General features: G+C 47.3%; 3 protein-coding genes across 10 annotated transcripts in view; 2 read left to right on the top strand and 1 right to left on the bottom strand.

Annotated features, from left to right (window-relative positions):
• The first annotated feature begins 531 nt into the window (after window positions 1-531).
• Window positions 532-3114, top strand: LOC118513211 (gamma-butyrobetaine dioxygenase-like). The gene is made up of 3 exons (XM_036058724.1): window positions 532-1579; window positions 2184-2495; window positions 2555-3114. Exons 1-3 carry the CDS (start codon window positions 711-713, stop codon window positions 2865-2867), a joined length of 1494 nt encoding a protein of 497 aa, XP_035914617.1. The 5' UTR covers window positions 532-710; the 3' UTR covers window positions 2868-3114.
• Window positions 2908-26491, bottom strand: part of LOC118513202 (protein Shroom) — a 182184-nt gene continuing 158600 nt past the window's right edge. For 5 of the 6 annotated variants that reach the window (XM_036058696.1, XM_036058697.1, XM_036058695.1 and 2 more), the window contains 5 exons: window positions 9700-11453; window positions 8136-8265; window positions 7862-7991; window positions 5063-5329; window positions 2908-4991 (listed from right to left, as the gene is read on the bottom strand). In XM_036058696.1, the coding sequence (XP_035914589.1) occupies window positions 4728-4991; window positions 5063-5329; window positions 7862-7991; window positions 8136-8265; window positions 9700-11453 (2545 nt within the window). In that variant the 3' untranslated portion in view covers window positions 2908-4727. The remainder of the gene's footprint in view (window positions 4992-5062; window positions 5330-7861; window positions 7992-8135; window positions 8266-9699; window positions 11454-26491) is intronic. The other variant, XM_036058699.1, reaches the window with a different exon arrangement.
• LOC118513204 (platelet binding protein GspB-like) lies at window positions 14687-21427 on the top strand. 3 transcript variants are annotated; one of them, XM_036058702.1, is made up of 7 exons: window positions 14687-15656; window positions 15729-16430; window positions 16503-16904; window positions 16947-18323; window positions 18381-18452; window positions 18999-19712; window positions 20088-21427. In XM_036058702.1, exons 1-7 carry the CDS (start codon window positions 14847-14849, stop codon window positions 20691-20693), a joined length of 4683 nt encoding a protein of 1560 aa, XP_035914595.1. In that variant the 5' UTR covers window positions 14687-14846; the 3' UTR covers window positions 20694-21427. The 3 variants fall into 3 exon arrangements, with proteins under 3 accessions (XP_035914595.1, XP_035914594.1, XP_035914596.1); XM_036058701.1 differs by lacking the exon at window positions 18381-18452 and adding an exon at window positions 18453-18653 and having other exon boundaries at window positions 16503-16832; window positions 16905-18323; XM_036058703.1 differs by lacking the exon at window positions 18381-18452.

Raw genomic sequence — 26491 nt, forward strand, 5'->3', positions numbered from 1 at the left:
CAAAATGTCAAATTGGTAATATCAATAGCGCTGTAAATGCATCTGAAACCAACACACCGATCATATTGATATCTATTTATTATAAAAAGCGACTTCAATTTATTGGAACACGGCAATCAGCTACTGTGCGAAGCAAGAAGAATCTGAATTAACTGTCGGTTATTCAAGGAGTTCCAGATCGAGACGGGGCATCATTGGCCAAACATCTTGTAGTTCAATTCAGATGCTCTACTGTCTACAAGCAGAGCGCTGCATGAAGTAGAAATGATCAGATTTAATTAACGTTTGTGATTTAATTCAGGACTAGGAACAAATTTTTTCGACTATGCTGTGAAGTTGTGACCCATCCACCTTAAGCTTGGACTCAGCACTTCATTCAACCCGTTGCTAGATAGTCAGTCCTTTCCAGGAGACTTTATATTTTCTTTATAAACCACCAAGACTGAGCACTCTAGGTGGATTGGAGAGATTACAGTCCCACTCGAGCTTGATGTATTGAGTTGAATGTCGGCGCCTTGGCATCGTTTGACCCAGTGCGTTGTGTTTCATTCAGTTGTCGTCGGTCTTTCGCTCCTGAAACACGCATACTACTGACCGACATTCAAGCTGTGTTGCGAAGCATTCTAGTTCCTTCTGTTGAAGTATCTTCAGACAAAAACATTGTGATCGACTCAGTTTTATTAGTGAAACAAAACCCCCTTGTTAAAACGATGTCACTTGTTCGCTGTGTAGCAAAGCTTAACAGGGCGATCGGATCGTCATCACTCTTAACAAACCCGCCCATCATCGCCACCGTGGCCCCAACTGCTGGTGTTAATTTTAGCAATCTCAAACGCAATCTCACCACCACCACCAGTGGTCCCCGTCACACATTCGCCAGTTCCGGCACGCATCCGTTTCGAACAGTGGCATCCTCATCACCGTCAGCGTCTCTGCCCGCGGATCGCGAAACCTCGGAAGATCCGCCAAATCCGAGGGCAAAGTCCGACCGGCTTGTGGTAGAAAGCTCGACGTCACCGCGACGCCAGATAAGCGAAGCCACCGTCGATACGAACCGTGCGCGTGTGGTGCTCCGGGTGGACACGGCACGGTACGAGTTCCCGGCCGTTTGGTTACGCGATAACTGTCAGTGTGAGCGATGCTTCCATGGAGGATCCTCCAGCCGAGTGCTGGACTGGGAACGGTTCGATGTGGATCGGGTGAAGGTGATGCAGGTGCGTGTGGTGGACAGTGGGCGATCGTTGGAGTTGGTGTGGGGTAATGAAGAATCCGAAGAAGGCCATCGATCGGTGTACGGGCTGGAATGGCTTTTGAAGAGAAGCTTTAAGGAGGAGGACACTGAACGCTATCTGAGGGAGTGGTATCGTCCCGAGCCGATCGTTTGGGGTGTGGATGGGTTCGGTGAGGTGTTGCGGGAGTTTTCGTTCGACGAGGTCCTGCGGGATGATGGGGCGTTGAGGCAGTGGATCGAGGCGCTGATTGCGTACGGCGTGGTCATGATCAAGGGCGCTCCATTGACGGAGAACGAGTGTCGGCGGTTGGCCGATCGGGTTGGATTCATTCGGAAAACGCATTACGGGTAAGTAAAGGGAATTCTTGTTTTGATGCATTCAAACAGTTAATTAAGCTATTTGAAATTTATTAGGATCAACTTGCTTATAAAGAAGAATTACTTCCGCACTTGTGTTTCTATTCCGTGTTGAGATAGGTCAGTGAGAGCAAAATCAAAATATAGCTTTTTCTCAATTTAGTTTGCAATGAGGAAAGAGCGAGACAAACAGCGTGTTGATCATGCATTTCTTTGTCTAGCATCAAGCTTAAGGTGTGTTTATACGTATCACTCTCTCAATTGTTGGTTTGGTTTGTAAAGACTTCTGATCGGACCTCTGAAATGCCCAGTACACGTTGGGAGGTTTTCTGAATAATGTATTGGGGATTAATTTGTAGATTTTAACAGAATAATGGCGATTTTAACACTGGGAGAACGGTGGAACGATGGCTACTGGGTTCGATTTGAAAACATCTCAAACTGTGGCTGCTTCACATTTCTTTTAACTTGCTAGTGGCGCCATCTATTGGTCAGTAGCGGAACTATAATTTTAAAATTATACTCACTCGTGGTGCCTTAAATAAATCGTTTGCGCCACACTTTCACGCTATTAATTTCTTTCTATTTCCACCAGGGAAGAATTCATCGTAAAAGCAAAAGAAGGTACCAGTAATGTCGCCTACCTATCGACACCACTGCAATTGCACACCGATCTCCCGTACTACGACTACAAACCGGGCTGCAATCTACTGCACTGTCTCGTACAGTCGAACAATCGCGTCGGAGGTGAAAACCTAATCGCGGACGGGTTTTACGTTGCGGAACAACTGCGCCACCACTATCCGGACGATTTCCGGCTGCTTAGTGAAACGCTTGTGGATTGGAGCGATCTGGGTTCGGATGAGGCGGGAAGCTTCCATAGCATCTATCGTGCACCTGTTATCTGGTAGGATACGTTCCTTTAAAATTGCTCTTAGTTTACTAATGGGTTGCACGATTTTCCAGCATCGGACGTGATGGTCGACTGGAGCGAATCAATCACAGTGTACCGCAGCGGGACAGCCACTTCAGCGTACCGATCGATCGCGTCGAACCGTGGTACCGGGCGATGCAGCGCTTCGTCACCATTCTGCACCGTGAAGCGGTAAGCTTCAAGACAGCTCCCGGAGACATTCTAACGTTCAGCAACGTTCGGATGGTACACGGCCGTACCGGCTATACCGACACCGCAGCCAACACACGCCACATCGTTGGGGCGTATCTCGATTGGGACGAAATCTACTCGAAACTGCGCGTCCTGAAAGCGGCTTCGGATTAGGAGTGCCAAACCCATGGAAAAAACAAACAACCACAACCCGTTGGTACGATTTTTGTTTTATATTTTTAAATGATATTTTCGCATTCCTCGATTCGATAAGATTGTAGTGTGGGGTCCCTGCTGCCTTCCTCGCATCGAAGGAGGGGTTTTGTTCGGGATAGCAGCAGGATATGATAAGCTCGAGTAATAAGTAAAACACATGCTCAATTATTCGCGACACAATTACCTCACTAAAGGGAAAACGAAAGAAAAAAAAAAATTAAACCGGGGATATACGATCATATTGCGTTACGTCCCGGGACGAACTAAGTAGCAAAAAAACCCCCCCAAAGGACAGATACATCCCTTAAGGATACCTTCCTTTTCTCTTTCCTACTACATGTCTACTAAGGCTAGTAATGGAGATTTTCGTAAGAAGAAATGAGGAGAAAGACAGTCGCAGAGTAGGAAGCCATAAAGCTGCAAGAAACAAACGCACTAAATACAAAACAAACCAAAAATCGTCCGCTCGACGGGAAGATAAGGGCTAGGACGTTTAGAGTCGTAATAAGAAATACTCGTAACAACTCAACTCATCGTTCGTTGCTGTGTAGTGTTAGTGCTAGCTAGTTACTAAGCTCTGCTGTTCTGCACGTCTTCGTCCGCTTCTAAATGGATTTGCTTTACGATTTTACGATTAAAAACTAGCTACGGGCTAATAACAACTACCTATACACACTAACCTTCCTAATGCGATCTCCTCTAAAGGGAGATCGCGGCCAGCAGTGTTGTAGTGTGGTTGTCGTAGTAATAGTAGCACACGAATCAAATAATTATTTTCGATAAAATCACATTTTCTTCCTTCCTTCGTTCCAATTTTCGGTTCGCTCGTTTGCTTCTCTTTCCGATTCCTCTTTTGCCTAAATTTTGCTAAAGTAGTAACACAGTAGCTGCTAGATGTTTCCTTCCTTTCTTTTCTTCTCTCTCTCTCTTTTTAATGCTTTTTCTTCCCAAAAAAGCGAACGTTTTTTTTAATTTTTGTTTCCTTTTCCTTACATTCTTATAAGCTTAAGATAGGTTTTAAGAACGAGAAACGTTGCTGTAAGCACCATTATATTGCAGTGTGGAAGATTTGATGCGCGCACACACACACAAACAATTATTACGAAGGGAACGAGTACATGGAACTTTACTTAAAATTGTAAGGAAAAAGAACGCAAAAAAGGAGACAAATCTCTCGCTTCACAAACACACACAGAAAAACGTACAACACGAACTTCTAATAATCACACGAAACTGGGCGGAATATAAAATACGCTAAAAAGGGGCAGGCGAGGGGGTGCATTTGGAGGAAAGGAAAATGGGAAAATTGGTAAATCAGGAGTTATGGGAAAGCGGTGCAACACTCTTTGAATTTCAACTTTCAACACCGTTGAAATGCAAGAACTTGATCCGTACTGAAGGAGGAAATTAGCAGAACAAGAGAACAGAAGAGAAGGACGAGAGAGAGAGAGAGAGAGAGAGAGAGAGAGAGAGAGAGACACACAAAAAAGGAATAAGAACGCTATAACCTTAAAAACAAACCTATCCTATCCTAATCCGCTTCACTAAAGCCGTAAGCGGTGGTCCGACCCAGGACTTTGACTAATTTACAGGCAGAAGAAAAAAAGCCAACCGGCTAAAAAGGTCCCACCAGCACATCATTAGTGGTGATAGGTGGGCCCTTTTGTCGGCTCCCTATTTACACAAAATGCACGTCTCTCGTTCGTTCGGCCACGAACACTTACTCACTACTGCACACACACAAACACACACACGTGAAGAAACGAAAAAACAGCCAAAAAATAACACGAACACGGCGCCGATGGATCGGAGGCCCCACTAGCACTCGCTCTGGACGAGCGTATCCTTCAAGGCGGCCAGCTGTTCCTCGCCGAGCTTAATCTTGTCCGCGATTTCGCGCGAATCCACGATCAACTTTGCCTTCATGTTGATGAAGTAATCGTAGTCCGCGTACTCCTCGATCGTGAGCGACTGTTCGAGGATTCGGGCGATCGTGGCGCCACGCTGATCGATGTCATCCTTCAGCTGTTTGGCCTCGTCCAGCTGCTCCAGCAATCGTTCCCGCTTCGCTTCCAGGATCTTCTGAACGATAGAACGAACCATGGGGATGGAGAATTAATGTCCAATTCTGCCTGCCTGACATTAGCACTTACCTTATCCGGATGGTTAGAATCGATCATGTGGAGAGCGTTCTCGGTGCGGGCAAGCCGGCCGGACAGTGACAGCAGCAGCATCGTAATGTACCCGACGTCGTCCACGTACGAGCGGAACTTGGACGCATCGGTGGGGCGTACCTTTTGGGCCACCTTCAGCGCGACATCGTTGCCGAGCAGATCGTTCGCGTTGCTTTCCTCCGCGATGTTCGTTTGCTCGTTCGTTAGGACTAGTAGCTTCTTGCCAAGCCGTTGGACAAGTTCCTCCTGTAAAGCACGTGTAACGGTGTGATTAGGCGGGGGATGGGTGGAACACGCGCGTTACGCGTCAGGGAGCTTGTTAGCACCATGGCATGCTTGGAATTTGTGAAAGATTGAGGCGGAAAACGAGTCGAATTGGGCTCGATCGAAGCGTGATTGGAAAATGAAGCGTTTCCGAGTGGGAACGAAACGAGGGATCACTGTTACGCAGGTTGATAGCGTGGCGGATGAGGTAATCTAATATTAGATACGAGATTTACATAAGCTGTTTGGTGTTTGTTACAAAAGGAATTATGATGATGATGATGGCAAGTATCACACATCAATCCTCATCAAAAGTTTTTATCTCCAAGAAATTGAATATCAGTGTCTGGGTTTGTTTCAACTTGGTATCTGTGACTTGATACCCTGATGAACTAAGTTCTGAGATGATATAGAGCAGCCTAAGAGAAAAATAGGGTCTAATAAGCCTTTCATCATGATCGGATGAGCTGTCGAGAGCATATCCCAAGATCAAATATCTGATTTTTCTTATCTGGTTCTACGACTTCAATGTTCTACAATTCAATGGATTTAAACAAGGCAGAGTATGGAATTTCTTGAAGTTTGATACTGGTCCTGTAGTATCAGAGTTAATATTCTACCGGAACTCCCCTTAACGGATCCATTATCAATAGTTAATCAGATCCTTTTGATGTGTTTGGGTCTGATATCAAGCCGAACTTCCTTTGGATATTGGCTTCGAAGCCGGTAAGGGCTTTAGGCACCGATTTTTAGGTTCTACGATCATTAGTATTGGAGCGGTCCGGCGGCCGAAGCGATAGCGGCGCTGGTCTTCATGAAGGATCAAATCCCATCCTGACCGTTCCCTCTCGAGTGAGGCATGACTATCCAACTAGTCAGCCATTAGATAGCTGGCGTGACCACGCAGGTCGTTAAGCCAAGAAGAAGAAGATCATCTAGATTCTTCCTTGCTTTATATTTCTCGTTCCCTCTCTCTCTCTTCATTCTCTTCGACTATTTAATTAACACCTTGACGGATGAGAATTAAAATCGGAATAGAATATGTCGCCAAATGTCTTCCTAAAGATAAAATCCCTGATTGGGATTGATCCTTTGGCCACAGATCACAGAACACCATCTAGCTATGAAGATCAGCGAACCATCCTCGATAGAACTTCAACTAATCTGAGTCAAAACCAACAATCCTATCCCCAGTAAAAAGCTGGGACTATATAGAATGTTCCCTAATTCCTATACCCTCCGACACGTTCTAGCAGAACATTCCAAGAATGTTTCCTCTCGTACGTGTCGAGCAAATGTCGCCAGCCTTATCAGCTACACAATGACAATACGAATCTGTAGCACATTGTAGACGAATTGGTCATGAAATCTCCGAACGACCCGAGTACTTCCTCAGAGATTCCAATCTTTTTCGAGCAATGAAGAACAGTGCGTTTATGACAACATAGTTAAACCAAAGTTCACTCCGCTCACGCTCGTCAAGGTTCTCCTACGGGCAGGCAAACACTTCCCCAAGTGCTGCTCGTAATTTATCAAACATTACATCACACAGTTGCTTGCACAAGTCCTCAGCATCCTCTCGCACCACACGCACGAAAAAAAAAATACCTCATCGGAAGCAATTTTTCACAAACAACACCTCACGCAAAAAGAAGGTGACAACGTCCCACACATCGCCAACAGCTCCACCAAAACAAAAAAAAAAGTCAACCAACTTTGATCACTTGCAGTAGGACGTATCTGCCAGTATTTGCACAGCACTGTTTGCACCAACGCTTCCCAGCTCCAAAAGTAACTACAACACTTCTTAGGCCTCCAGGTGGCCATATCCAACATTACCAACTGTTGTCGCTGTGATGCTGTAATCGATGCGGCACGACGTTTGGTAGACATCGATAACGGTTGGCTGATGTGTGACAGATCACGGGCATTATCTTCAGCTGGGTGAACTGGCTGGCTGGCCGGGTACCACCGCGTCTAACCTTCAACTCGTTCGGAAGTGAACTAACAACAGTGGAGTCGTGTCTCGTTCCCTATCTGCCGCGAGCGAGCGAGTTTGTGAGGTGGGGAGCTGATGACAACGCACGTCAGACGCGCGCGCAGTTTGTGTAGGTTGTGCTGGCTCGGATTGTGAGAAAGAACCACCGTATCTTCGGGTCGGATTCACGCTCTCAGCACACTCGGCACGTGACCCATATGTGCCACCAGCACACGGCGCATATCGCACATCCACAGCTCATCCGACAGCAGCCCTCCCCAGGAATGGTTGAACCGGTTCCAAAGTCTTATCATTCCTAATCACCGAAGGGCGTATTTTAGCGTTTTCGACGTAACACTTTAACTATCGCTTACGGCCTAAGCTTTCAGCAGTTGGCATGTGGTTGAAACAATTAGAGCTGTCCTCGGATTGCGACTGATCGAGACTCGAACGCTCGGTACCGCAATTAGCTGCTGCAAGTACGCACTTTCCATTCTCCGAATTCCGAAACATTCCGACACGGCAAGGACGCTTACCTTCTTCTTGGTCAGATCACAGCAATCACCATTGATCAGGGTCATCTCGCGGCTGTAGCGCGTCATCAGCTTCGCCTTCGGTTCGGAGATTTGAAAGTAGGTTGAGCTGGACGTCAGAATACCGAGCGGGCTGTTGAAGGGAAGAAAGCAAACACAAACCGAAAATTGGAGCATTACTTTGGAACACGAACCGGAAACGAGCTTAATTAAGATGTGTCGAGCACGCAAACAGCAGCTGGCATCTAGAATGTTGCCCTGTGGCACGGTGCCTTACCTTTTCGGTGTACCGCCACCCGTTTCTGTTGGTGTTTCGGTCGATGCATCCTTCTTGAGCGGTCGGGGTGCGATCTGGATGTTGAACAGGTCGGACACGTAGTCCGACGTGGATTTGAATGTTTTCGGCGCTGTCATAAGAGGGAGAGAGAGAGCACGCTAGTTAGTGAGCTGTTACAGTACACACCGAGTCTTAGCGATCGGAAGTGACGTGACGAATATAACGCAAACCTTCCCGTAGCTAACAGGGCTGAGATCTATGGGAGCTCCCACGCAAATCTAGACCACTTTGCATAACCTGCACCACCTCAATGTCCCAAACAAAACACTTTCCCACATCACCGCCAACATTCCATCGGGGAGTTGTTTTGAGACCGAGTGCATTATGGAGCTCACACGATCTTTCATCCATCCCGACGAACAATAGTCACCTTGCGTTGGTTTGAATTTCATAAAACTGATCTCCGGCCGATTTGGAGAACGCGTTGGGAGTTTGTGAAGGTGATAAAATTTACCCATTATTGCCTAACACCTCAAAGTGATTAGAAGTTTCTGAAGATCAGTCTTGAAGTATGGGCGAAGATCCAAATTATTAAGCCCTCGCAAAAAAACCTTCCAAAAAACCCATCGCAAGAAAAACTTACCTTGAACCTACTTTCTCTGCCATCAGTCGCAGATTAAGAGGGGGAAAATTTAACAGTTTTCCCTTTATTATCCCTCTTCTCTCTACGTTCTCCGTACGTTGTAGGGCTTTTGTTTACAATTTTTTTTTCTTTTGTTTGGTGCTGTAAGATGGCGCGCTCTTCCGCGTGTGCGAGTTATTATTCGCATCGAAGCCATATCTTTTCACAAACAAACTTTCGATTTTATCGCACCCTCCGTGTTTGATGCTTGTTTAGCTGATCGTACGGCGAGAGGGGCGATCGCCATACAGGTGGGAAAAACTTCATCTCCACTCGGGAAAGAGAGAGGCAGAGAAAGAAGGAGAGAGGGAGAGACAGTAAATATTGTTTCCCTTCCGAATCAAGCACAACACCAAATCCAAATGTGGGGGACCCCACCGGACATCAGTATCTCATCTCTCGCTCGCGGGAAATTGAACGAAATCTGTAATTGCCCGTTTTTGGGATAGTTTGGACGGGTTGGGTGGGTTTGTGGTTAAAGATTTTCCATTTGTTCCACTTTCGCACCGCAATGTCTTACAGCCCCAGCGGAGGACAGTTTTATAGCACCCGCCAGTCGGCGAGCGGTTCATAAATGTCCGTGTAATGCACCATCAATGATAGGTTGTAATTATGAAGTCGTTTGGGCCGGGGATTTCCCATTTTCCCATGTTTTACACGTCAAATAGTAGGGCTTGAATTGGGAGTTCCGAAATGAAATCTCAGAGACTCAAAACACCGACAAACAAACTTCACAGATATCCTCACTAAAGAGTGGCCCTTTGAAGATCTCCCATCAAAACTTCTTGTTTCCCTAGATCACTTGAGTCACGTCACAGACCTCATAAGCCTCGCCACACTACTACTCAAAAACACTTCACATCACATCACCCTATCACTTACCCAGTATGGTGTGCAGCTTATCCGACGGTGACAGTTGACTGACAAGATCGTGCGACAGCTTATCGCAATCGATCTCCTCCGGGTGTAGCTTACGGGGCGTTGGTGGAGGCGGCGGCGGAGAAGTCGACGGTGCAGCAAAGAACTTCTGACCCGGTTCCTTACCGCTCGGCGGAGTTCCTGGTGGCGATCCGAGTGGACTGGACGTGGTGGACGTCGCGACCGAAGTAACCGTGCCGTTCGAGGACTGCTGACTGGAGCTAACCTGCGAATCCTTCTTTCTACCACAATCGATCGTTAGCTCAGCGATACCTCGGCTAAGAATCGTACCAGTTTCGTCAATATCGGTCTGGGAAGCGGCCTCCGATGTTGGCGCCTGAACGCGCAGTACAATTTCCGTTCGTTGCAGCGGAACTTCACTCACAACCGGTGTGTCCTCGGTGGACGCTACCGGCGACAGGTTGATCTCTTTCGTGACGCGTTCTAGACCGGGCACGGGAGAGCCACTGCTGGTGGTGGAATTATGATCACCAACACTACCGTTCACGATCAGTTCGGACCCGCTGGGGCAACTTTCTCCTTCCTGCTCTTTGGCCACGACAACTTCCACTGGGACGACTGGTGTTTCCGTTGCTTGCGTTGCTGTTGCGTCGTTCGACGCATCGTTGCGTGTGGACGTGCTGGCGGGCGAAACTTCACTGTCGACGGCCGCCTCCGTCACGGGCCGTTCGGAGCTGGCACACGCGGAACCAACGGTACCGCTGCTCGGCGCTTCGCGCTGGTGTTGGTGGTCGAAATTGGTTAGATGTTCGGAATTTTCGCTGCAATTATTTACAGTTTGGGTCGGCCACACCGGCAAACAGTTGGCTGGCCCACCGTTGCTGAGGGCCGGCGAGGGTGTGGAGGGAAGCGGCGGCGGTACACTATCGTCGGGCGTGGCCGTGTTGGAAGTTGTTGTTGATGCATCTTCATCTGCCGTCGGTTTCGGCTCCACCAGCTCCAGCTGCTCCTCCTCCTCCACCACCACGGTATGGTTGATGGAAGCGATCGAGGTCAGGGTGGCCGTGGCGCTAACGTTGGTGGTGGTGGGAGTTGTCGGCAGACCGAGAATGCCGTTGCCGTTGTGTAGATGGTAACCGTTGCAGTGCGAATCGCCACCAGTGTCCAGGATTTGCGTTTTCTTCAGATCGAACGACGATTGGGAGGTGTACTTCGGGGAGGTGGCCTGGATCTGGGCTAGCGGAGGACTCACACTACCGTTGCCGTTGAACATTAGGGTGGGCGGTGTTGCCGGCCCTTCGCGATCCTTCGAGGTGTCCGAAGAGGATGTGCTGAAGTTGAACAGTGACTTGAGACTGTTTGCCGTCGAGATGATCGGGGCCGAGTGAGGACCTCCATGCTTGGACTTCAGCATACCGCCATTATGCTGGTTGTTGATGCTGTTGTTGTTGTTGACCGTGTTGTTGTTGTTGTTGGTGGAGTACAGCGAATACTTTACACCGGGCGGAAGCACATCCGGTAGATTACACTTGGGCGATGTGGCGGTGGTGATGATCTCCTCCGGGAATCCATCATGGCCGCCACTTGCACCACCGCTGTTGGGCGTTGTTGTGGTGGTCGCTGTGCCAGTGTTACTACTGTTGTGATTGATGCAGTCCTCGTTGGAAGTGAGCGTTAGCTTGTAGCTACCATGGTCCGGATCGGAGTGCAGCTTGTCCCGGGGCTGTCTCGGCAGGTAGGAAGCTTTCGAGTTGCTCCTGTAGAAGAGAGTAAAAGGTCGAAAAAGCGATCAGTATCCGGATGTAAAAAGGGCATTAAATATGCAAACAGAAATTAGCCAGCAGTACATCAAAAGCGCTGATCATCCACCCAACGATGGCCAAGTCTGCCCGACTCACAAAAGCTACAAAAGGGAAATGAGAGGCACAAGAACACGGAGCTTGATTATCTGTTTTGTTTTGGGAGCCGGAATTCAAACCGGATTCGACCCCTTCCCGATTCCAACACATAGCGACACTCGCACACACAAGCTCAACCTTTGCATCCCTTTCCTCTTTGGGCTCTTTCTCGACAGCCTAATCCAACCCCGCGCTTTGGCACATTTAATTCCTCACCTTCGAAAAGCGCGCTTCCGAAACACACATACCTTTAGCCCAACTCCCCTCCAACTAAGCTTCCGACAATTAACCGTTTTCGCATGTTCGCATTTTTCTACATCATCATCAAACGGAGAAGAACAACAAAAAACTGGACTCTATCTTTTTGGCAGCGATTTTGTGTTTCTCACTTCCCAATTTTCCCGAAAAGAAAAGGGTTGGAGATCGCGCTCGCGGAGCACAACAATGCACAATGTGTATAATTTTTTGGGCTGGTGTGGAGCAGATGTAGGTTTGCTTGAAGCGAAAGACGGAGTCGAATTAACGGGATTCGTTGTGGTTCGAATTTGGGGACTTGAGCTGAGGGCTGAGTTGTGTTGTGGTGGTGGTTCGCATCTTAATGAGCTGAATGGAATTAAATTATTGACGGTCTCGAGAGACAACGCAAGGCAGATTTTCGATACACTGGATGGTGATTACTGCAATTAATTGAGTTGTAGGTTTGTGGTGGAATTTAGAGGAAGTCTTCGGGACGTGTTCCTTGGAGAGCTTGCAGAACGGAAACGGCTGTTAAACAAGCTCGTTAGCAACGCTATTTAAATATTTTTGAGAGCACGCTTGTTGAAGATTATGGAGATTATCTTCTTATTTTTTAACTTTTGTAGAACTATTGTTGGCTCAGTTAAATGCCATAGGTGAATATTTAGAAGTAGACAACGAATAATTCTCACACGACAAATATTATAAATTGAAGATATTTCAAATGGTTTTGCGAGAGAATATTTGATAATATACTTTTTCTTTTAATTTTGATTAATGAAATCAACGTTTTACATTTATTTTTAATACTCAAAAGTAAATAAATTCACTAAACGATGAACAAACCGAAGCAACGAAAATTCATGTACAGCCGTTTGCATACCTTGAGGGGCAAGCACTGAATGCAGCTGCACAGCAAAGAAAGTGTCTCGCTTACTGCCTGACAGATGGCGCTAATGTAGTTTCTCATTTGAAAGGCAGGTGGCGCTAGTTTCCAACACTTTGATGGCCGTTTAAATTTGGCGCGTTTTGCTAATTTAAATAACATTTTCATCATAATCATGTACTGATAAATAAATGAAAAATCATACCTTCAACAACCTAAGCAGCTTGCAACATATTGAGTAATGATAGAAGAAAGCATTTCAAGAGCTTCTTGAAAAGAATGATTAATTAGGAATAAAAATAAACGTTCGCGTGGTAAGGGAATGTTTACCAACGGCGCAAATTATCACCTCTCTGCTTGTAAATGAAACAAAAGCATGCTCTGCAAATACGACGAGTCAATCTCATCTTCAGTCAATCAAAAGGGGAGGGAAAAGCCTCTTGAGCTTGAACGTTTGCTGTAGAAGAAGCAGATGATGAGTGAAGTATGACGACACACACCCGGTGACGATGAATCTTTCTTTAAACAAGCTCGCATTTGTATACCGGCCATTATTCCCGTTTAGTGCGAAGTTTATCGATGGTGTCTGATAGTATTTTTATCAGCAAAGTCCCAACAACGGGGAAACCACAGTTTTTGCATGTAAACAATGCTTGTCTCACACTTCAAACCGGTAGGTGTCTGAGGATGACTGAGGCAGAATTGCCTGCCCATGAATAACTTTTTATCAATGGAGAGTAGCGGAAATGAAGGCTTAAAGAAAGAATCAAAATTTGCCATTTTTAGAAAATTTTGGAAGGAAAATTTTGAAGCCATTTTCAAAATGCCTTTTTCCGGGTCGAAAATAGCAACAGGTAGCTGTATGTAACGCCGGCCCAGCGAGGGGAAAAAAGGGAAAATCGATGCTTAATTTAAAAACACAGTGTGAAATGATGAGAAAGTGATCATCCGACCAGGCGGCAAGGCAAGCAGCAAAGTAATGATGGCGATGCGGTTGGTGTGAACTGAAACTGTCTATACATATGTGATGAAGCATAAACACCCATTCACCTAGCTGGGCCACAGTGTTAATGGCGTTGCTTTGTGTGGCCATTTATTCAATGTCTCTTCGGCTGAATGTTGGGGGTTTTTTATGCGCCCCGTCCGTTTTTTCCCCTCTTTCCTTTTAGCGGGTGTAGAATGAACAAATGGCGACGCGCACTCTTCGAACGGTTCAAACGGTTGATTAGTGTCAGGAAGCTCAGGTAAAATGAACGCAATTGTAGTGACACATTTACTACCGGCCATTGTGAACGAAAAATGCTTTCCCTAAGGCACAAAAAAAAACCTACCAGACCTTAACCTACTGTCCCTCCGACGCTAATCGCTCCCGGGAGCGACTGACAGAGTGACCTTAATATTCCCAACACCTTCACGGGGCATGGGAAATGCTGCGGAACAGCGTTCTACACATCGAGTCACGAATCGAACTTAATACGCACGAAATAAATCAACAATTTCGAGCCTCACGATTAAAACAATGTACCGAAAGTGGGATACCTCATTACCGCTAATGTTGTACACGTAGAGAAGAAGGTGTGAATGTCGAACCGTACACAACTTATCACAACTCACGTTGCGCGGATTGCGTTTTACTTTCCAATTGAATTTTCTTCTAAACGTTTTACGCTACGCGTCCTGTGTCAAAGTCGAAGCTAATGAAGTACCCTGAAGGGGTCTGACAAGACATGGCTGCGGCACGAGGGGCGCCATGGTGTGACGCGATATTTGGGATGGCGGCATATTTGTTCTCTCACGATTCACGCGGCACCGATACTCGATGGGCAAACGAGAGTAAAAATGTGATGATAAAGTGCCTCCGTTTATCACAAAAAAATATTATCTACTTTCCACTTGAAAAATTGGTATTTTGGTATGAGTTTTGTTGATATTTTTATAAGCGACCGTGCCGTCCCTATATAAAAGGAAGCTCGCTCGTTCTGCAGTGGGTAAATTCGACCGGATCGGGATAGCAACTCCTACAGCAATTCAGCAAAACACTCCGGATTCAATTGGAACGCAAGAACCATAAGAATAAGTGCTTAAAAAAAGGTGTTGTGAAGTGAAAAGTGCAATAAAGTGATACAAAAATGAGTTTCCCACGGACATTGTTCGCGTTAGCGTTGAGCACTGCATGCTATCTGCATGTAGCTGCCACTTTCATCTGCCCAAGGTATGACAGTGCCAGACAGTTGTCTACGCTGCATGCAATGCCTCACAGTCCGACGGGTTATGTGACCTGTGTTGGGAGAATCAAAATTGAAGCACATTGTCCTGAGGGTGGTGTGTGGAGCGATAGTGATAAAACCTGCGTCCGACATCGCTCAACGGACGTTGTTGAACGATCGAGACGAGACACTGCAATAGAGACAGTGACCACCTGTGCCACAGTTTGTCCGCAAGTGTTTGATCCACGCAGGCTTGTGATAGTGGATCATGCTGCGTGTACGAAGTATAATCTGTGCGTGCTTGGGCTGATGTTGTCAGTGTCGTGTCCGAACGACTTGCGTTTCAATCAGGAACGATGTGAGTGTGATTTTAAGGAGAATGTGTACTGTGAAGGTGAAGATCCAGCGACCACAACAATCGATTACGGTTCGACGACAACAGAGGTGAGCACAACGGAAGAATACACTACTGAGGTTACTGCATCCGAGTCGACAACGGAAGAGTCGACGACAGAAGAATCCACTACTGAGGTGACAGCATCCGAGTCGACAACGGAGGAGTCCACAACGGAAGAGTCTACGACTGAAGAATCAACTACTGAGGTGACAGCATCCGAGTCAACAACGGAGGAGTCCACAACAGAAGAGTCTACGAATGAAGCATCCACTACTGAGGTGACAGCTTCCGAGTCAACAACGGAAGAGTCGACGACTGAAGAATCCACAACTGAGGTTACTACATCCGAGCCAACAACGGAAGAAGCCACTTCTGAAGAGTCTATGACTGAAGAATCCACTACTGAGGTGACAGCTTCCGAGTCAACAACGGAAGAGTCGACGACAGAGGAATCCACCACTGAGGTCACTGCATCCGAGTCAAAAACGGAGGAGTCCACAACGGGAGAGTCGACGACTGAGGAATCCACAACTGAGGTTACTACATCCGAGCCAACAACGGAAGAGTCGACGACAGAGGAATCCACAACTGAGGTTACAGCATCCGAGTCGACAACGGAAGAATCTACTACTGAGGTAACAGCATCCGAGTCCACGACGGAAGAGTCCACAACGGAAGAGTCTACGACTGAAGAATCCACTACTGAGGGGACAGCATCCGAGTCAACAACAGAGGAGTCCACAACGGAAGAGTCTACGACTGAAGAATCAACTACTGAGGTGACAGCTTCCGAGTCGACAACGGAAGAGTCTACGACTGAAGAATCCACTACTGAGGTAACAGCATCCGATTCGACAACGGAGGAGTCCACAACGGAAGAGTCTACGACTGAAGAATCCACTACTGAGGTAACAGCATCCGATTCGACCACGGAGGAGTCCACAACGGAAGAGTCTACGACTGAAGAATCCACTACTGAGGGGACAGCATCCGAGTCAACAACAGAGGAGTCCACAACGGAAGAGTCTACGACTGAAGAATCCACTACTGAGGTAACAGCATCCGAGTCGACAACGGAAGAGTCTACGACTGAAGAATCCACTACTGAGGTAACAGCATCCGATTCGACCACGGAGGAGTCCACAACAGAAGAGTCTACGAATGAAGCATCCACTACTGAGGTGACAGCTTCCGAGTCAACAACGGAAGAGTCGACGACTGAAGAATCCACAACTGAGGTTACTACATCCGAGCCAACAACGGAAGAGTCCACAACGGAAGAGTCTACGACTGAAGAATCAACTACTGAGGTGACAGCATCCGAGTCAACAACGGAGGAGTCCACAACGGAAGAGTCTACGACTGAAGAATCAACTACTGAGGTGACAGCATCCGAGTCAACAACGGAGGAGTCCACAACGGAAGAGTCTACGAATGAAGCATCCACTACTGAGGTGACAGCTTCCGAGTCAACAACGGAAGAGTCGACGACTGAAGAATCCACAACTGAGGTTACTACATCCGAGCCAACAACGGAAGAGTCCACAACGGAAGAGTCTACGACTGAAGAATCAACTACTGAGGTGACAGCATCCGAGTCAACAACGGAAGAATCTACTACTGAGGTAACAGCATCCGAGTCAACAACGGAGGAGTCCACAACAGAAGAGTCTACGAATGAAGCATCCACTACTGAGGTGACAGCTTCCGAGTCAACAACGGAAGAGTCGACGACTGAAGAATCCACAACTGAGGTTACTACATCCGAGCCAACAACGGAAGAGTCCACAACGGAAGAGTCTACGACTGAAGAATCAACTACTGAGGTGACAGCATCCGAGTCAACAACGGAGGAGTCCACAACGGAAGAGTCTACGACTGAAGAATCAACTACTGAGGTGACAGCATCCGAGTCAACAACGGAGGAGTCCACAACAGAAGAGTCTACGAATGAAGCATCCACTACTGAGGTGACAGCTTCCGAGTCAACAACGGAAGAGTCGACGACTGAAGAATCCACAACTGAGGTTACTACATCCGAGCCAACAACGGAAGAAGCCACTTCTGAAGAGTCTACGACTGAAGAATCCACTACTGAGGTGACAGCTTCCGAGTCAACAACGGAAGAGTCGACGACAGAGGAATCCACCACTGAGGTCACTGCATCCGATTCGACCACGGAGGAGTCCACAACAGAAGAGTCTACGAATGAAGCATCCACTACTGAGGTGACAGCTTCCGAGTCAACAACGGAAGAGTCGACGACTGAAGAATCCACAACTGAGGTTACTACATCCGAGCCAACAACGGAAGAGTCCACAACGGAAGAGTCTACGACTGAAGAATCAACTACTGAGGTGACAGCATCCGAGTCAACAACGGAGGAGTCCACAACGGAAGAGTCTACGACTGAAGAATCAACTACTGAGGTGACAGCATCCGAGTCAACAACGGAGGAGTCCACAACGGAAGAGTCTACGACTGAAGAATCAACTACTGAGGTGACAGCTTCCGAGTCAACAACGGAAGAGTCGACGACTGAAGAATCCACAACTGAGGTTACTACATCCGAGCCAACAACGGAAGAAGCCACTTCTGAAGAGTCTACGACTGAAGAATCCACTACTGAGGTGACAGCTTCCGAGTCAACAACGGAAGAGTCGACGACAGAGGAATCCACCACTGAGGTCACTGCATCCGAGTCAAAAACGGAGGAGTCCACAACGGGAGAGTCGACGACTGAGGAATCCACAACTGAGGTTACTACATCCGAGCCAACAACGGAAGAGTCGACGACAGAGGAATCCACAACTGAGGTTACAGCATCCGAGTCGACAACGGAAGAATCTACTACTGAGGTAACAGCATCCGAGTCCACGACGGAAGAGTCCACAACGGAAGAGTCTACGACTGAAGAATCCACTACTGAGGGGACAGCATCCGAGTCAACAACAGAGGAGTCCACAACGGAAGAGTCTACGACTGAAGAATCAACTACTGAGGTGACAGCTTCCGAGTCGACAACGGAAGAGTCTACGACTGAAGAATCCACTACTGAGGGGACAGCATCCGAGTCAACAACAGAGGAGTCCACAACGGAAGAGTCTACGACTGAAGAATCCACAACTGAGGTAACAGCATCCGATTCGACCACGGAGGAGTCCACAACGGAAGAGTCTACGACTGAAGAATCAACTACTGAGGTGACAGCATCCGAGTCAACAACGGAGGAGTCCACAACAGAAGAGTCAACGAATGAAGCATCCACTACTGAGGTGACAGCTTCCGAGTCAACAACGGAAGAGTCGACGACTGAAGAATCCACAACTGAGGTTACTACATCCGAGCCAACAACGGAAGAGTCCACAACGGAAGAGTCTACGACTGAAGAATCAACTACTGAGGTGACAGCATCCGAGTCAACAACGGAGGAGTCCACAACGGAAGAGTCTACGACTGAAGAATCAACTACTGAGGTGACAGCATCCGAGTCAACAACGGAGGAGTCCACAACAGAAGAGTCTACGAATGAAGCATCCACTACTGAGGTGACAGCTTCCGAGTCAACAACGGAAGAGTCGACGACTGAAGAATCCACAACTGAGGTTACTACATCCGAGCCAACAACGGAAGAAGCCACTTCTGAAGAGTCTACGACTGAAGAATCCACTACTGAGGTGACAGCTTCCGAGTCAACAACGGAAGAGTCGACGACAGAGGAATCCACCACTGAGGTCACTGCATCCGAGTCAAAAACGGAGGAGTCCACAACGGGAGAGTCGACGACTGAGGAATCCACAACTGAGGTTACTACATCCGAGCCAACAACGGAAGAGTCGACGACAGAGGAATCCACAACTGAGGTTACAGCATCCGAGTCGACAACGGAAGAATCTACTACTGAGGTAACAGCATCCGAGTCCACGACGGAAGAGTCCACAACGGAAGAGTCTACGACTGAAGAATCCACTACTGAGGGGACAGCATCCGAGTCAACAACAGAGGAGTCCACAACGGAAGAGTCTACGACTGAAGAATCCACTACTGAGGTGACAGCTTCCGAGTCGACAACGGAAGAGTCTACGACTGAAGAATCCACTACTGAGGTAACAGCATCCGATTCGACAACGGAGGAGTCCACAACGGAAGAGTCTACGACTGAAGAATCCACTACTGAGGTAACAGCATCCGATTCGACCACGGAGGAGTCCACAACGGAAGAGTCTACGACTGAAGAATCCACTACTGAGGGGACAGCATCCGAGTCAACAACAGAGGAGTCCACAACGGAAGAGTCTACGACTGAAGAATCCACTACTGAGGTAACAGCATCCGAGTCGACAACGGAAGAGTCTACGACTGAAGAATCCACTACTGAGGTAACAGCATCCGATTCGACCACGGAGGAGTCCACAACGGAAGAGTCTACGACTGAAGAATCCACTACTGAGGTAACAGCATCCGATTCGACCACGGAGGAGTCCACAACGGAAGAGTCTACGACTGAAGAATCCACTACTGAGGGGACAGCATCCGAGTCAACAACAGAGGAGTCCACAACGGAAGAGTCTACGACTGAAGAATCCACAACTGAGGTAACAGCATCCGATTCGACCACGGAGGAGTCCACAACGGAAGAGTCTACGACTGAAGAATCCACTACTGAGGGGACAGCATCCGAGTCAACAACAGAGGAGTCCACAACGGAAGAGTCTACGACTGAAGAATCCACTACTGAGGTAACGGCATCTGAGTCAACAACGGAGGAGTCCACAACGGAAGAGTCTACGACTGAAGAATCCACTACTGAGGTAACAGCATCCGAGTCGACAACGGAAGAGTCTACGACTGAAGAATCCACTACTGAGGTAACAGCATCCGAGTCGACAACGGAGGAGTCCACAACGGAAGAGTCTACGACTGAAGAATCCACTACTGAGGTAACAGCATCCGATTCGACCACGGAGGAGTCCACAACGGAAGAGTCTACGACTGAAGAATCCACTACTGAGGGGACAGCATCCGAGTCAACAACAGAGGAGTCCACAACAGAAGAGTCTACGACGGAAGAACCAACTACAGAGGTGACGGCAGCCGAGTCGACAACAGAACGATCTGAATCCTCAACGCAATCGGACACCACAACGGAGTCGATCACATTATCTACGATTGAAGTGACTGCCGAAGGAATGACGCTAAGCACAACGCTAGCCCCCGAAACAACGACTCTTTCACAAGTGACATCCAGTACGGAGAAACCACCCGTAACAGGATCTCAGATTGTGACCGAGATATCGAAGGCGTTCGAGAAAATTTCCAGCATTTTCGAAACGCTGGCAAAAATATTTGCTTCTAGCATTAAAAAGAACTAAGGAAAATCGTCTCTAGAAAATTCAGATCTCACGTTGTATAAAAATTGGTAAGAAATCATTTAATTTATGGAAAAAATGAGGCATAAAAAGAACACCGAAGCATAAGCGAAGCGCATCTCCAAACAGAACGCCAAAACACAAAGCCGATTGAACAACGCAAAATAAACACGCCACACAGAAACACACAAACACACATTGGACAGATTTGGACTTACGTCAACGCAATCGTGCGCTTCATCCTGAAAGGGCTAGGAATTCTGGGACTCAGCAACTCCAGCCAGTTGCGTGAAGCCGAATGGCAAGAGGAAGAGGAAGACGACGCAACGGAGTACGCCGAGGTGGACACAGTGCCATCGGTGTCTTCGTCGTCCTGGTCGTCATCGTCACTGCTGATCGTGTCACCACCTCCACCATGACGACAGTTCAGTGAATAGACCGAGGCAATGCCCCTGCTGTCAGGACGCTTCGCCTCATCGTCCTTTGCGATCGATGCCGCCGGTTCAGGACTCGTGACGTGGTAGATGTGATAGTCCCTGCTCGTGCAACTATAAAAGCGTTGGACATGCGGTGTTGTGCGCATGCATGTGTGTGGTGCGATGCGATTGAAAGTAAATTTGACAGTTGTGTTGTGTGTTTAAGAAGAGCGTAAAATTAAAAGCAGGGAACAGAAACCAGAAACGCATGAAAATTAAAAGAAAAAATAAGATGCAATTAATATTGATGCAAACCAAAAACCAAATGTCTAAAAGGCCTAAATAATCCCCCAACTTCATCATCGATCATCGACAGCACCCGTTCGCGCGTTCTTGTGGGTGAACTAGACAGAAGAAAACAAGCGAAGAGTGGCGTGCCTCGCTTTACTTTCAATTTCATTCAAACAACATTGCCCCGTCGGCAGTCCTCAGGCAGGCGAGAGATGGATCTTCCGATGTGTACACAGGGGCTCAAGTTCCAATGCTTAGACATCAATAACTGAGCTGTCCCTCCCGCTCTATCTCATACATGAGGCATTCGTGAATGTTTTCCCACTTTTTGCCGGGAATTGGAAAAGTGGTTTGATTTCATGTTCTGTGTTTGTTGTTTGTATTTTCAAAAACCTTACCTCCAACAGTAGCCCCACCAGAGTAGATTGGCGTGCCGTATTGCGTCTACCAGCTTCAAGTGCCGACGTATAGTACAGCTGCAAACTGACCTCGTTAACAACCTTACCGGGTCTGTTTGAGCAACGGCAACACCCAAGAGCCCAAGACCATTCGGAAGTGTGTTTATCCTTCTCAATTATTTAGATGCTTTTGTTTTCCTTTCACGATCACGATCAGCGATGATGGCCTACTGAAGGCACTCCCCAACTCCGCTGCACGTGTGTAAACGGCTCGCTCATGTCTCTCGTGTGCATTGAGGAACATTCAAGGCACGAGATGCCAATGCCGGATACTGCTCAGCCACGATACATCGCCGTGATATGGTTGATCCTCTTCCGTAGATACCGTGATATCGTGTAGGATAGCGAGCGGGACCCTCACACAAACCAGCTGAGCTAAAGCATTCCAAGTCCAAAGGCCACCGATTGTCACACACACACACACACGTCGGCTCGGGCGAAAGAAAGCATTGACGTGTGGCTGTGAGATTTAGCGCCTGTTTTTCACCCCCTTCCGGATGGTTGTGAGAAATTTGCCAACCACGGAGGTGAATGTGTCAACCCGGTGGAACCGGTAGTAAAACCTGAGCTTTGCGAGACAATCACTTATCTTTTACGGCTAATCTGTCGCCGGGGTATCATCATCGTGTCTATTTTCACCCGCCAGGCCGGGCCACAAATAACGAGCCTGTCAGATTAAGCGGAACCAATCGCGAACGAACGACAAACGTTTCCGTGGCGAAATTGCCAACCCAAATAACGAGCGGGCGCACACCACGACACGATGTTCACGCAGCTCACTCACTCACTCAATCTGCCGCACTAAAGTGACAGCTGTACGTCAAACTATTCCGGCTAAGTTCCGTCGACATCGAACGGGATGTCAAACTTTTCGAAAACCTTAAATGATGAAACGCATGAATGGGTGAGCCACGGTGCTGAGCGCATTAGTCAGGCCGAGAGAACGTCTGTAAGCTAACGCTGCTACAAATCGTTTGCTAATTTGTCTGGTAGAGCAGCATAGGATCGAAGGCTTTCAAAGCTGAACCGCCGGAGGCTATTATGCCATCGGTTCGGTTAGGGTGTTTCATGGCGCCCCTAGCGGCTATTGGGCGAAAAGAGTGTTGTTTTGGGGTTTGGGGTTTGCATTGCCTTGAACGAAGGATGCAAGATGAAAGCAATCGAAAAAAGGCTTTTCAGGATGCAACAAATTGCTTGTACAAATTAAATAAGCAAAACTGAGTGGAGTCTTGATAGCGCCTGAAAGTATGCAATTAATAGTTTTACGACGATTTTTAATCGTCTTGATAGTACCACTAACCACCAAGAAGTAATTCTAGTAAGTGCTCTCAGTGTATGTCAAGGTGTTTGAACACACCAAATTGCATACATTCCGGCGTGCGGATCTAATTCTCCTCACCATCAACGTTTACGAACGCAATTTTGTACCTAAATATTCATCCCGTGATGTAGAATGCGATTATAACACATTCTGACCGACGATTTAACACGATAAACAAATTAAAAAGCAATTTACCTGCTGAGGTTAGCTTCCCAAACCAAAACCCATTAAGCTCAAATCGTACAGATTAGATAAATCACACACAAAAGCGAGACCTGCTCTCGTACGCTTCTCCCCAGCCAGAAGGCCATGGCGGCTTAGTTAGACACGATACTGGTCAATGTCGCCCTGCTCTATCCGTCGGCATGACCGTCATCCAACAAAACCGGATCAGAGCCACACTATCTGCTGCTTGAATCTGCTAGCAGCATCGAAAAGTTCTTAGATACGCGTGAGCCTAGCTAGATCACCCGATTAGCCATCTCCTGGTGGTAGAGTGTATAATGGAGTTTTAGCGTGTGCCTTTTTTGTGGGAGGATTACTGGCTGCAATAACCGACGCGATACACTGTTGCACACCTCGGGCCACCACAACACCGATCGTGACCGGTTAATGAGATTATGTTGGACCTGGTGGTGGAGGTTGCTTTTTAAGTTCTGTCACGCTAGCGAACCCCGCGCACGCAAGTCCGCTTCCAAGGGACTGCAAAACGGCGTGGAAAATTAGAAAACGAATTGAAAAACCGTATGCTCGCAGTGGAGTTGAAGTTGGACGACCTGCTAACGATTTTAGAACATGACGCGTCTTAGAATGCCATATGTTTCGTGAGTTACGCGAAACAAAAGCCTCCAGGGCACACGCAAAACATTACTTTACCGCCGCTGGAACACAATCCTGTCAGTATGGTAGAGAATGGAGGTTCTCTGCACGCGAATTGCCATACCTGTGAACGAAACGAGCAAAAAATAATCAATTAGTGATGGTTGGGGTTTTATGTAGCTCGGTATGGTAAATTCAATTAAGAAACGATCGTTTGACTTAATGGATGGGTTTGTGTGGATCCGAAGATGCTGATGCTGCTTTTCTGGAGGCCTCAGTAGTAGTAGATTTCTTGATGAAGGTGTGCAAAAGTATCGATTGATCAGACACCGGTCCCGACAAAGGTGTAAAGTTGAGCGGCACCATAACTCCGTAATGAAATTAAATTATCCCATTTTTGGGGCAGCTCACAAACCTCTTCACCGATCGATAGGTTATCCAAATTTGCCCAAATCACCTTCCAAAGCCTAACGCCACTTCAGGCTGGAAGTGCTCGATACAGTTAGTAGCTTTGTCAAATGCCACACAAGAACTGCACCCTCCATTAACTTAGCTCTCTTCAAGTGCGGTAGCCTGCCTGGTCGCTCGCTCCAAATCCAGTAGCTCGCTCCATTATCGCAAAACAGTACTCGAAATATCTACGAATACACCCCTTAGGGGGTTTGTTAATCTCCTCAAGTGTGTCTCTCTCCCCACTCGAGAAGTCTTCTGTGGTCCGCCCGGTTTGACCTTTTACGACGACGACCATCGCTGCCTCACGCGACCGATCGATATTGTTGGAGCGAAATATTAAGGCGTGGTTCGTCACGCCGTGGGCTCACCGTTTTGGACCTCGAGAGCGCACCATCCTAAGCCCAAAGGTGATGCCGAATGTCGAACGAAATGGTCTGGCTGCCCCCGTATAAGAAGGGTCTGTTTAACCTCTGCCGTCTGAAAGGTAACTCCTTACTGAGGCAAATCAAATTCAAATGTCAACGGTGCCACATGGTGGCATGGGGCAAACAGTTCCGCGCGCGCGTTCATCTTGATACGGCTTTTTCTGTCGGTGGATGGTGAGATAATAGAGTTTTTTTTTATTACGATCAACCCATGGAAGGTTGAGATCAATATACAATATTTTTTATAGTTGAGTGCAATGAGAAGAATTTATATTACTAGCCAGGTAGTAGTAATATCACTTAAGAATTGGTTATTACTAGCTAATTTATTCTCAAGAGGTCTTCAAGGGTATAAATCATCACATCCATTCACAACGCACAAGGCGTGCCTCGATCCGCAATAAGATGATGAATAGTTATTGCCCGTTTTATAGTTGTCTTTAATACTCTGCCCGTGTGATGCAAAGTAATATCTGTGGAATATATTATGAAGTATCCTAACGCTTCCTTGTTAAAGTACTGAGGTGAATATCGCAGGTACTGGGTGTGTACTTGAAATTCTTGATCGCACCTTTGACGTTTAACCATAACAAAGAAATTCCTCGCAGAAGATTCCATCCATCTCACTGAAGGTAATGATATAAAACTGGAACCAAGACTCCCTCTTTTTAGGTGGAATCTAATAAACAGTCTACATTTCCACCGGGATTACCCAACTCTCGAAAGGGATTCATGTCTTAATTCCGATCGTGAGCATGCTCACGAAAACTGAAGCATCACCATCGATGCCTGCGAACCACCACTTCTCCTTCTCACGCCAAACTTTAAGAGCTAAAGTAAAAGTAGTCCACCGCACCGATTGCCTTTTCGCTCCACGAACCAGAACTTGGAGGGAGGGAGATCTTAAATCATTTAAAATCGGATCATCACCAAGTCATGCACCCGAAAACTTCAGCCGAGCGATCCAAGATCCTCTCTGCTTTTGGGATCATATTGGGCAGAAGTTGAGCGTGAGTCGTGAGGTACGCTACGGTTAAGCTGACTTTACCGCATGACTAGGGGATGAAATATTAACCTAATAATTATTGATGTGTCGTTGGCAAGCTGTGCGAAACAGAGAACTCAAACTTGCGATGTTATCCACAGGAGGTCCTCCGCAGTGACATGGAGGCGATTGTGTTTTTCAAGTCTCCCTTGGGAGACCTAAGCGGATAATTAAACCACGACTTACTACCGACTATAGCTCGCAACTCTGCAAGCTAAATTGGACGCAGAACGCAGAGGGTCATCTTGGAAACTTGAGCTCGGACTTTGGACGTGTGTGGTACGCAACCCTAACCTTTGAACGGGGGGAAAAAAAGGAAAGTGAACCATCACTACCAAACCGATGTCAATTTAACGGCCCGCCGTTAAAACGCACTATTCACCCGCCTTCTTGCAACAGCACATCACGATTCTTCTGCTGCAACCGGCGACAGTACGGTCTCCCAGACACCTACAAAACTGTAACAAACCGACCAGCATCATCATCATCCCACCAATCCGCTTGGTTTGTGTCGCTTTGTCCGCATCTTTCCCTTGTTTTCACGCGATTGATTAATTACTTATTTACGTCGCG

This window comes from Anopheles stephensi, chromosome 3 (assembly GCF_013141755.1).
Source record: "Anopheles stephensi strain Indian chromosome 3, UCI_ANSTEP_V1.0, whole genome shotgun sequence".
NCBI lineage: Eukaryota > Metazoa > Arthropoda > Insecta > Diptera > Culicidae > Anopheles > Anopheles stephensi.